This window comes from Arvicola amphibius, chromosome 9 (genome assembly GCF_903992535.2).
Source record: "Arvicola amphibius chromosome 9, mArvAmp1.2, whole genome shotgun sequence".
In the NCBI taxonomy this organism is placed as follows: Eukaryota; Metazoa; Chordata; class Mammalia; order Rodentia; family Cricetidae; genus Arvicola; species Arvicola amphibius.
The window spans coordinates 7,769,304-7,782,583 of NC_052055.2; the positions used below are offsets into that span (position 1 = coordinate 7,769,304).

At 39.8% G+C, this 13,280-nt stretch overlaps 1 protein-coding gene across 1 annotated transcript in view; it reads right to left on the minus strand.

Moving 5' to 3' along the window:
* Positions 1-13,280, minus strand: part of Angpt1 (angiopoietin 1) — a 243,016-nt gene that overhangs the window by 81,747 nt on the left and 147,989 nt on the right. Inside the window, exon 3 of the mRNA XM_042055692.1 lies at positions 6,625-6,746. Coding sequence (XP_041911626.1) covers positions 6,625-6,746 — 122 coding nt within the window. The remainder of the gene's footprint in view (positions 1-6,624; positions 6,747-13,280) is intronic.

Below are 13,280 nucleotides of genomic sequence, written 5' to 3' on the forward strand. Positions count from 1 at the left end.
AAGGCCGAAGATGGATGCCCCAACAGTACAAAGGAACTTTGGGTGACTGTCCAGGCAGCGAGATGTCTCTGTCATTTCTAGAGTTTTGTAAGTTGCTTAGTTCTTATTTACTTAGGTAATATTATATCCTTCTGGAGTCTTTGATGGAGTTGAAGAATGGATAGATAGTTAAAGTTTTCCTTTGTTATGATAAAAGATAAAATGGATATAATATTGTAACTAATTCTTACTTGATAACTATTTTGTTATATGTAGTTTTACTATGTTAAAGTTAAAGCCTTTCTTTTATTGTTTAAACAGAAAAAGGGGAAATGATGTGGGAGAGTCTTCTGTTTGAGTTGATTTCATTGGCTAATAAAGAAACTGCCTGGCCCATTTGATAGACCGCCCCTTAGGTGGGTGGAGTAGACAGAACAGGAAGAGGAAGTGAGGTAGAAGGATCAGACAATTGCCACACCTCTCCTAAGTGAGGCAGACCGCTGTGCCTCTCCTCAGAGAGAAGCGAGATGCAATGAAGCTCCAGCCCAAGATGGACGTACGCTAGAAACTTCCCGGTAAGACACCTCTCATGGTGTTACATATATTATTAGATATGGGTTAGTCAAGATGTGAATAAGAGGCTGAAAATAATGGGCCAGGCAGTATTTAAAAGAATAAAGTTTCTGTGTAATTATTTCGGGTTTTAAGCTAGCCGGTGGCCGAGAGCAGGGCGGTGGGAAACCGCCCGCAGCCCCACACTACACCTTTAAGTGATTTTTTTTTAATACCATGTTTTAAAATTAGGACGGTATTCCACCAACAAAAATAAAATTCCTAAAGAAAGCAGACTGGCAGATTCCCAGTCACCTCTGTGAGACTTCTGGGAAAACAAACAGTGAAGCTATCCTATTCCTGCTTTGTGCTTTGGGGTATTTAGGGGATGAAAAAGTGAATCCAATGAGGCCCCAAATCCACACTCAGCCCTGAAAGAGCTATGCTTAATTTTTCAGGATGTAAGTCAGCAAGACCTCTCAGCATGTGTGTGTAGTATAATCCTAACTATAAAACATGATTTTTTTTTTCTCTGCCAAAGAGGTGGGAGATACTCCTGAGGCCAGCTCACCGACTTGGCAGCAAAGGCAGGAATCTTTCTCAAAGCTGCTAAGTCACACACCCAGACACAACTCCTGACATTCCTAGGGGAGGAAGCAGAGCTTAATTTAGATAATCCCCTCTGGAAAGTGTATTGGCTGATTCAAACCAGACCTGGCTGACTAGGGCATGCTGTTCTTACATTTCAGAGATGCCTCCTTGTAGAAATAGCTTCTTGCTGTATCTGGGGGATTAAGATTCACATAAAGAATAGGTAGGTATGATCAACTAACTATTTACAAAAGCGTAAACATTAGACTCTGACCTCTTCTCTGCTTACTTGGGAGGACACTGTCTTTGCTGTTTTCGATAGTGCTTGGCGGAATGCCTCTCCTTCCACTGACCATATGAAACAAACAACAATAAATAGAATGGGGAAATACGCTACGTACCACGAAAGGATATTTTTGGTTTGTTTGAAGAAAATCACTTATTGAAAATGGGGCAGACAAGGATACGTGACCTAAGAGTAGCTGTCTGGCTCACACACCATTGCATGAGCTGGAAGTTCAACAGAAAGACAGGACAGATCGCTGCAAGGACGCAGCCAAGTGGGAAGATGAGTCCACTAGGAACATGCCCTCATGGATCACCCTCGGATGCTCCAGAAAGAAGAAACAGGTGTCAAAGGGGGTATGAAATACATGGATATAGAAATATATATTAAATTAAAATCCAAGAGACTTAACTAACTTAACTCTTCTCAAAATGCCTATATTACAAGAAAAAGGGAATTGCTATGATCCTAAAATTCTATCAAAATGCCTATATTACAAGAAAAAGGCCTATATTACAAAATGCCTATATTACAAAATGCCTATATTACAAGAAAAAGGGAATTGCTATGATCCTAAAATTCTATCATTAGCAGTAAATGACATGAGTTATATGTGGAAGAACACCCCACTTTTATACAGAAATTAAAATTTGATTAGAGGAAAAGTCAGATGTGTCACATTTAGCAAATAAAAATGCAAAAACCCCGATTAAATTTGAATTTCTAAAAAAAATTTTTAAAAAACTTAAAAAGTCAAGATGGAATGGCCCAGTGTGTGTGTGTGTGTGTGTGTGTGTGTGTGTGTGTGTGTGTGCGCGCGCGCGCGTGTGTGTGTGTATGTGTGAGAGAGAGAGAGTCTGTATGTATGTATGTATATGTATATTGATAGTAGATTGAGATAAGATAATATAGATATAACATATATATTTGTTAAGGAAGGGGGTAATGAAAATAAAATGAGAAGGAAAGAAGGAAGGAGGGAGGGAGGAAGGGAAGGAAGGAAGGAAGGAAGGAAGGAGGGAGGGAGAGAGGGAGGGAAGGAAGGAAGGAAGGAAGGAAGGAAGGAAGGAAGGAAGGAAGGAAGGAAAGAAGGAAGGGGATAAATGAACACAACTGACAGGTGAGGGCAACAGTTTTTAACGCCACTGACAGCTAGTGTCAGTTATGTTTGTAGCTAAGCACCCATCATTTCGTGTTTCTCACTGGAAACCTAGGGTATCCCAAGAGTGAAGTGAGAGTCAGCCCTACGGAGGAGGAGACGGTGTACATATCAGTAAGAGATGCTGTGACGATTGTATGACAGCAACTTTATCAGATATTACTCAGAGGCAATAATAAGTCTGCCCAGAGAAGGATTAAAGATCGATCTATACAACACTATGGAATGTAGTCAAGATTTGTGTTGCAGGGACATTTTATTGACGTTATATTTCTGTGATGTTCACGGCATCATAGGAAAAATAAGGAAACCGATTGCCTCTGGGCAGACTTGATAAAATACATTATGCATAGATGTCTTCAGTTTTTCAATTCCGAAACAATTTGTATAAAGAAATACAAACATTAACCAACTTGCTAATAACACTACTCTAAAATTCTTGAATTTGTAAGTCCTTATTGTAATTAAACTTCAAAACAACGTTCATGTACTATTTTATTTAATTTTAAGTATTTCTTTATTTGTGTATTTACTTATTAGTGGTACAGCCCCAGCTCAGGTCTTGTGCTTGCTTGGCAGGCAATACATCACCGGACTATGTCTATAGACCTTCAATATAAAATAGATATAGTAAGATTCCTTGCAATTCACCTTGCCAAATTAAAATTTTAAGTAGAGAAATGATGGCTGATTAACTTTACATAGTAAAGCATTAGTGTTAATTCTGAGGCTCTCTAAAACATTCTGGCATCCTGATGACTCTATCCTATTAGGCATTCAGCCAGTCCTAAAAGTGAAGGGCATGTTCCTTACTTTTACAATTGAAAAAAAAAATCCGAAGTAGCTTATTTTGTTAGGAAAGCATCTTTTAGAAATTTACCTGAATTTGGGAGTGGAAAAAAATTGAGTTTAGATACTTCCTATGTTTCTTTAAAATTACTGGAGTTGTTACTCTGAGAACAAAACTCAGTTGCAAAGGTCTGTAGTCAACCTCACGCCGCAGGAGTTAACATCAGCCAATGCTCCTAGAGAACTACTGGATTGAAACGGACTTGCAATTGGGACTTTCCTGACTGCTCAAAAAGCATCTTATTAACATTTAATCTAAAAAAAATGGGAAGCCGGGCGGTGGTGGCGCACGCCTTTAATCCCAGCACTTGGGAGGCAGAGGCAGGCGGATCTCTGCGAGTTCGAGGCCAGCATGGTCTACAAGAGCTAGTTCCAGGACAGGCTCTAAAACTACAGTGAAACCCTGTTTCGAAAAACCTAAATAAATAAATAAATAAATAAATTAAAAAATGGGAATCAATTGGAAATAGCTACGTAACTAAGTTTGACCCATAGCAATGCATTACTGCGGTGAGCAGGAGCCTGATAAATGCACTTGGGAGAAAACCCTGGTAAAAGGAACATACTCCCAGTCCTCTGGTTTAACTAAGAAGGGACAGGAAATGGCAGGCTGCCGCATTAACATCTGTTTGTTCCCTCCACCTTACTGCTGTGACAATACACTTGGCAAAAGCATTTGAGGAAGGGTTTGTTCTGTCCCATGGTTTGATGGTACAGGCCATCATGACAGGGTCTAGCGGTGGCGGCAGGAAGAGATGGTTGATCACATTGGGCCCATAGTCAAGAGTCAAAGAGGGGTAAATGTTGGGAATAGCTGACCTCCTCCGTTTTGTTCAGGCTGGGATTATAGTACATCCCTCCTTTAAATTTCTCTGGAAACTCCCTCACAGATAGTTTAGAGGCTTTTCTTCTAGGCGATTCTAACCCCATCGAGTTATGAAAATTATCCATCACCACAACCCCCAGGTTAGGCCTGCTTCTCCTGGCCAGTTCACCCCAGAGTTACAACAGGGCTTTACCTCTTCCTCACACTGTGTAACAAGTCATGACAAGCATCCTTGGGCTGCTAATGGAATGACCTCTGGTCAAGCCAAGTGAACAGAAAGTTTTAACTGACCAAGTAACTAATGCGATATTTCATCGTTTCTTTCCTACTTCACTTGTTTTTATAAAAGAATTTTTCATTTCCCATTTCTGATAGAGCTTTTGACCACCCTCTCATCATCTTTATGGTGATATGCTCTGCAAAATGTGTTTGAAAATACTACTCAGAAAATATTCAGTCTTCTCTGTGGGTTGGGATGGCTATTTTAATTTTTCCTTTGTGTATTTTTCTCTCGTTTCTAAAAAACTTTGAGCTAGTTTTATAATTCTAAAAACAAACAATAATTCAGAAAAACAATGTAACCTTTCAATTGCTCCTACATATTAAAAATTCCTGGACAGAAATCCTGAAATATATTATTATAAGTGGGATTCTCTTCAGCAAGAAAATTAAGGCATTTGGTGGTGACCCTAAATTGACTGTGACTGCAGTAAAGTATACCTGTTACACACAGGCATATTTCTAGTTATTGTGTAACTGTGTTGGGATAAATAGCAGTTTGCAAGAGGATTTTCAATTTCAGAGCATTTCATTAAACAGCCACTTCGGGGTCATGTTCTGTCAAGTTTATTTATAGTTAAATAATGTATCCCATATCACCCTACAAGAATAAATAAATGTAACATTTGGTAATTTAAGTCATCATGCATGAGTGACCCTTGCAGATGCTATATCAACAGGCAAATTTCTTTTATTCATGCAAGAGTTTAATTGTAATTGTTGGCATTGATGTCTATTTTTTGCTTGAGGTTGGTTAAGTCTTTAGACTGTAGATCATGTCAATTCCTGTGTGAGGGGGGAAATGAGAGAACTATCAGAAAAGCAACCTGGATTGCATTCCTAGTTCTGTCATTAGCAAGGTGTGTGACCCTGGATAGGCTGCTCACTTGGTCTCTCTGGTTCTTCTGCAAGGTAGGAAGGCTCACAGTCCTGTCAGAGGCTCGCCTGCCTTGGAGCCTAGCTGCAGCAGACAGTGGTATCTAACTACTTCCTACCAGGACAGAGGCCTTTAACTGAACACAGGGGATAAGAGTGGAAACATCTTCAAAATAACCAAATATTCAGGAGAAAATGTAACGAAATAGAAGATACTTATTTGCTGCGCACCACGCCTCCCCTCCCCTCCCCCCCGTCTGTGCTCTATGCACTAGAATCCAGTTCATGAGCTTCGGGCAAGGGGCTGGAGGTTGAGGAAACACACGCAGAGACAGACCGACACACGGACCTCCAATCACTGGTACAAAGCCCTTCTTTAATAGCACCATGAAGGCTTAAATGCACAGCCGTCAATGGCCAACAGGTGAAAATCCCATCCTCTGATCCTCTAGGTAAGGCACAGCTTTTAGTAACTTCAATTAGCAGGCTCTAGACAGAGAAGAGCAGCTGAAGGCCGGGACTCAATTTGTCCCAACACTTATTCCTCAGGAACTGGTGTTCTACTCAAACTACCCTACCCTCAGTTAATGTTAATGACTTTGAAATGAGCTAGTGTTTCATTGATCCGCCTTTGAACATCTTAAAGTGGAATTCAATGACCTGTTAGGCTTCTAACCTCCACGGAACACTACCCTATGTTGATATCTGTAAGTCAATTAGGTAAATGTATTCTGTCCAGAATAGAATAAATGACTTTAAGTGCAAAAAATTCCTTCCTACTTATTCTATAGGCGAGTATTTTCTTAGAAGCACAAGCTGTGTGAATTTAACCTTATTGTATGCCACAAAGATTCTCGGGAGTAGAATGGGAGACAACTGAACAACAGCTCAAGAGACTCTGCTATTCTTTTCTCTAGGCTTACAAATTTGATGCTGCTAAGAAACTGTCAATCTATTTTGCCAAAATATCAAATAATTTTTGGATACATGGTGTTGTTTGAACAGTTGCTCATTGTAGCAACTGAGGACCAAGCACCTCAAAAATTGAAGCAGGACATACGCCTCCGTGTTGAGACACTGATTGCTTTTGTGCCTTTCTCCTCTCTTGTGACTTTGTTCTTTAAATATCCACAACATTAAATATTAAATGGTAATATTAAATACCAATGAGATGGAGGATATAAAGAAGTATACATAAAAGCACTTTTAGGATACCATAATCCTTACCTGTTTTTCTCATGAATCTTCAGAATTTCATTTGTCTGTTGGAGAAGTTGCTTCTCTAGTTTGTATGTTGATAATGAATTCTCCAGTAGTTGTATTTCAAGTCGAGATGTTTGATTTAGTACCTTGAAATAGTTTTTAAAAATTAAATTTCAATCACAAAGAAAGTAGCAGGAAAAAACAATGAACATTTTAAAGATCATTTTTTCTTACTGTTTTTCAGAAAGACTTAACTAGGTAGTGTCCAATCTATCAAAGAGTACACAATAAACAGATTGGAGTCCGAGGTGAATTAGGCTCATTTGCATACTCTAATTTTGATACCCATACATTCTAAGATATTATATTATGCTCATATATTTTATCTCCAAATTTTATAAGCACAAAAAATTGCTAATCCAATGTCTTGATATTATAGATCATTTAGAACAATTAGGAGATGTATAGAATACACCTACTCAGACCTATTGCCTTATTCAATTGGAAATACAAACAACTCTTGAGATTGTTGGGAGTGATGTCTATTGTTGGCTGGCTATTATGGCATGGGGTTAAGCAAAGAGAGCTTCCATATATTATCTCAATTCCTTGACAGTATCATCTGGTGGCCATGTCATTTTATGAATGAGAACATTGGAGTCCAGAGTCGTACACATTCACACAGGAACCAAGTCAAGATCTGAGTTTCTAGCCAGAGACATTGAGCCTACATGATAAAAGGAATCTGAAAATATTCATTTTTTTCAATATCAGAATCAGATCCACAGTCCTGCTCTAAGCGTGCCAACGCTGGAGTGCTCCTCCCCTATTGGGCAGGGGTAAAGCTGGGATCTAGCCGAACCTGTGGAAGATGCCCTGAAGTGCTTGAGCTGAGCTATGGCTGCAGGGACTGCCATGGAATGGGGCTCTGTGTTTGTAGTAGCAAGACAGAGAAAGAGCTAGGAGAGAGGGGAGAGGCCAGTGCCTTGGATGCAAAATCTAAAGAAAGGCTCTTTCCCTCCTTGTCTATCAAGCTAAAGTATACGTTATTTCTTTGTATATATTATTTCTGAGCAGAACGATTTTTAAATTCAAACACATTCCATAAGCATTAGATATGATTATTATTGACTTCAAATCCATATCTGTGAAAACTTAATATATAAAAGAATAATAGCAAGTTAACTATTTTAAAGTATAAATGCCTCACCTTAGCATTTTCTCCTCCCTCCTCATCACCTCATTCCTTGTTAGACAAGGAACAGGGTAAAATGAGGAAAACAGCCTGGATTCGACCTTTTCAATGACTATATTTACTTTAAAATTACTTTTCTGTTACATGGGGTTTTAAAAACTTTTTAAATAATGCATTTTTCCAGGCACGTATGAATTCAGTGGTTGTGACAACAAACCCACACCTTCACAGCTCAAGACGAAGACCCAGCACAGAGGCTGAAATGTAGGTATGAAACTAGCTATTGGCATTGGATGACTGTTGGAAGAGCAAATTTTCTTGAATGATGTGAGCTTGGTGGGTGGACACACTCAAAGTAGGCCCTGCTCCCAGAGTAGCTGTGCAACACAGAAACACAAAAGTGGTCTCAAGGTGGGAAAGGAGAGCAAAACTGAAAGCTGGAGACTAATGAGGGGAGAATGGAAAGGGAACAGTGGGGGGAGAGTTTTTGTGACCAAATTATGCTGTATGAAATTCTCAGAGAATTAATACAAATATTATTTTTAAAAGGTATTCCTTATCACTTTATTTAAGGTTAAACAGTATTTCAAGAGCAAAAGTTAAGACCGAGGCTATATTCGTCAATATTTTTATTATTTTAAAAAAATATTTTTTTATTCTTTCTTCATATCAACCACAATTCCCCCTCCCTCCTCACATCCACCCAACCTACCGCCATCCACTACTCCAAAAGGGTAAGGCCCCTTATAAGGAGTCAACAAAGCCTGGCACATTCAGTTGAGGCAGGACCAAGCATCACTACCTGCTCCTGCACATCAAGACTGAGCAAGGCATCCCACCATGGGGAATGAGCTTCAAAAGCCAACTCCTGCCAACTCCTGCTAGGAATAGCTTCTGGTCCCACTGCCATGGATCCCACAAAGAGACCAGGCTTTGAAACTGTTGCCTGCATGCAGAGGGCCTGGCTTCATCCTTTGCATCCCCACCTGTGGGTCTAAAGTCCATGAGTTTTCCCAAGTTAGGATCAACTGTCATCATTTGTTCCCCAGGCTAGTTTATTTTTTGTTTGTTTTTTTGTTTACTGAATGACTATTTACAAATATTTGAAATGAGGAGTAAAACATTTGGGGTATTTTGTGACTGAACTGTACCTGATATAGAGAAGACACTCAACATTTGTTTATGAACAAAAAGCAGGCATGCCAGCTCATAGGATTAAACCCTTTGTTCACAGGTACCTCAAGCTTACGTTTGCTTTTATTTGCCTTACTCCCCAAGAGCACATCCGCTGGTTGGTTTTTTGTCAACTTGATGCCAACCTAGACATATTTGGAAAGAGTGCCTCTTAATTGAGAGAATGCCTTCTTAAGACTGAGGAGGACTGGATGGGGAGTGGGGCAGATGGGAAGAGAGGAGGGAGGAGAAACTGTGATAGATATGTAAAATAAATGGAAAAATGTTAATTAGATAAAATAATTAATAAGAAGATTGACCTAGAGGGAGTCAGTGAAGCAGTACCTTGACTAATGCACTGTCATCCCTCAGCGGGTGGCCTCAGATAGGCTAAGAGAGTGGGCTGAACCACCCATGTAGAACACGCCTATAAGCAGCACTCCTCCATGGCCTCTGCTTAGGTTCCTCCTCAGGGGTTCCTGCTTGAGCTCTGTCGTCCCCTCCCTGTGACCTGAGAGTTTGCAGGACAAAACAGTTCCTTTCCCCGAGTTACCTTTGTTACGGTATTTCATCACAGCATTGGACACCCTAACTAGGACACACTTCCTGATGCACTCAAAGACCAAATGTTTTGCTTACAGGGAGTAATGCACATCATACTCTATGTTCCCTGGAAACGGAATGGAGTCACCATCTGGAATTGACCATGAAATACCTGTATCTAGCTCGCTTACAACTACAGCTGTTATTGATCTGCCCTCTCTTTGTCTCTAGTCTACACTGTCAGAGAGCCATGGGTCTTCTGTAAAAATGAGCGAGATTGTTGTGGTTTCTATGCTGGATGTGCTAATGGATCCTCTCTGCAGGTAGTGTCCTTCTCAAAGAGCTGTGTGTGGTCCACAAGGCTGCTTAAGATCAGCAGCCTGCTCACTGCCTGCCTGTCACCCCTGCCACCTGCCCGGCTCATTATTATCTCCACCATCTTTTCTCCCTGCTGCATTTGCCAAATCCCCTTTCACTTCAGGGCATTTGTACCTGCCCATGCATCTCTCTGGCTGGAATCCCCATTCCCTCCCAGATGCAGAACTAGCTTCTTTTCATATTCAAGACATGCTCATGGGTTGACATGTTCCTGCCGTGTCTAGGAAAGTTTCTTTCCCCATGCTCTCCATCCATTCACTCCATCCTACATTCCTTCTATTGAAAAAATTCCTGTATTTTTTTTCTTTCACTCATGTGGTGATTTCCTGACATACTGCCATGTCAGTACAATGCTGTGTCCAAAGGGCCTACAATGCTGTGTCCAAAGTTCTCCAGCATAAAGTCAAGAACACTAGGGTGTTCCAACTGTGTGTTGGAAGACACACTGATAGTGTACAATGGGTTGTTTCAAGTTAGACAATAACCATGGAAGGCGACAGCCCCACATTAGTAGTTAGACTCTTACAGCCCAAACCTGAAGATTTATCTGACATGGAAGAAGGGAGCTGACCAATCTCAGAGATCCAGGATAAGTGCTGGGTAACTTAGGCTACTTTAAAGCACAAATAACATGTTCTTGTCTTTTCCCATCGTCTTGACTCCATTGCTGTTTTATTTCAAGTCACCCCACTGAAGTCTTCAAATAGGCTTGAAGTTCAAATCTGGGCATCCACGGGAATTGTAGAAAACTATGATAAATTGACCACTGCCTTGCATGTGTCTACAGATCTTGCTGCTGGCAATAACTGAAGTACTCCATTAAGATGACAAAAGACATGCTCTTCGTAGCTTAAACACATCCCAAAAGCATATCACTGGGGAGAAAAGTTTAAGAGGGAAGTAAAAAAATGAAGACAGGAAAGAGTGAAGAATATATTCAGCAGTCCCCAAGGACTGATGTCCGAGCTCAAGATTCCCAGAGTATGCCATGGAGTAAGGATGGCGTACACTCTGAAATGGAGGACTTGTGTACTGATAATTTAGCTCTTTCTTAAAAGAATAATAATTATTTATTTTCAAGAAAAAGTGAGCTAGGGAATTTAGACAGCCTCTTTTAATATTTTTAAGAGTACTTAATTTAAAACCCACACTAACCAAAAGGTCATTACTGAAAAAGAACACAGCAACCACAAAAGGAAATCTCTCTGAACAGCACCTTGGCCTTGAAACAGTCTTCCCTGCTGGGCACATGTATGCTATTGATTTCATTTTTTTTTTTTTTTCAAATAAAGCAAGGTAGCAACATACAATGTAATTAGACGTTATGGGAGTATGAAAGCTGATCAGCATATAAAGAATGAGAGCTATAAATTCACTGTTTGGCAATATCAGTGAAGTAAGTTTTTGGCCAATAAGGGGCAAAGTGATCAAGAACCACCCCGTGGGTTACTTGGTTGCTTCATAAAGGGAAAGTGAGCATTTGAGATGGAGTGATGTGTGTGGCTGCTAATACTCTGACTGCATCCAAATCCCTGAGTGCATGATGGCAATCTGTCTTTTCCCCTCCCAGTGAGATGCCACACGCAAAGAGATCAGCAGTTCCGTAAAGCAACCCTGCTGCTCAACTCAGCTCCGGGAATCCTTCACACATAGCAGCTTCCAGTTTAAAGGAACTGCAGTTATGAAAAAATAAATCAAAACCCATTGCAAATAAATACTGGGGTGAAGCCAGAATACGAGAGGTTATCAAACGATTGTCCTAGTTTCTTAAAATATTATTCATTAGTGGAGTGGGTGGTAAGAAGCAAAAGATAGACCTAAGTTCATTGAGACCACCAAAGCTGGAAAACAAACTACCTGCAAAATTACTGTGGAAACTAAGGAACCTTGAAAAAAAACATTGTTATTATAAGACATGTTTTGATAGTATATATTTAATACTATATGAAAATTGTGACATATTATATTTTTGTCATATATGTTTATATTAACCATATGTATTAGTATTCATAATGTTTATAGTAACCTTATCATATTTCATTATCATGTAATTGAATTCTCACATAGTCTAATTATACCACAATAATGTAACTCTGTGCCATATAATATTATAGCTGCATTTATTTGTGGAATTTGGTAAATTTGGTGCCTTTGGACAGACACAGACATTATAGGTTGAATTATCTGTTCATTAGAATTAACCACAAAGCTCTTTGAATTTAGCATCTCTGTTCTTCCTAAAAGCTCAATTAACTAAGAACAAACAACTCCTCTGCCTAAGAAAGGTGACCTTGTGATCCATACCTACTGCTAGCAAATGTTTTCTTTCTAGTCATCATTTGCTCCTTGGTTTGCAGCAGTGGCTGACACTGAATTTCTCCTTTCACATACACATTAAATTATCACAATAAGGCAGGAAGGGGCCAAATTTTTCATATTCTTTAGAGTACAGAAAAGATATGTTGTCACGATTTCTACTTCAGTCACGTTTTTTTTCAGTAGGTTATCTTTCTGAGCATATTCTGAGCCATCTGCTATTTTTTCATGTATATTACTATGAACACACGGCCTTGGGCTAAAATACAAATACATTATGGTTAGTGTTTGCTAATTTAATTTCTTAACTAGCAATTATTGAGCGTTTGATATACATCATGTCTTGTTAAAATTCTCAATGATAGGTACTAGAAAAGAAAAAAAAAATCCTTGCTTTCTACTTAACACTGACATGAAGAGTGGGTTAGGCTTTCAGTAAAGGGACAGATATTAACCACATCAGCTTGGTCAGATGTCATTACTTGAATGTGAAATGCTCCCAAAAGGCTCGTGTGTTTGAACATTTGGTCTCCAGCTGGTGATGCTGTTTGGGGAAATGATAGACCCTTTATGGGTTGGGAAGTCATTGAAAGAAATGGGTCCCTAGGGAGTAGGCCTTATGGTGCATAGTTTGTTCTGGTTGTACCCTCAGATCCGTCTGCTCTCTGAGCCAGTGAAATGTGACTATTTCTATCTACACACTCCTGATGTGGCCTTGCCCACGTCATGAATTTTGTACTCTCAAACTGTGAGCCAAACCTAATTCTTGCTCCCTTAAGTTGCTTCTGTTGGGTGTTTTGTGACAGTAATAAGAAACAAACAAACAAAACCTTGACATACAGGCCATGTTGTCTTTGCAATAAATCTGGTGCAACCTGCTGTGAGAGCAGAAAAGCAACCCTGGACAACACACGTGAGGATAAACGTGGTTGCATTTAGCACAGCTTTAGAAAGGAACGCCGTGTCACATATCCACTGTGGTCCAGGGTTTCCTGAGCCTTCTTCCAGTGGCTTATACAAACTAATTACTGAAGTATTTTCCTTCTACGACCCCTAGCGAATTTATTTCACCATC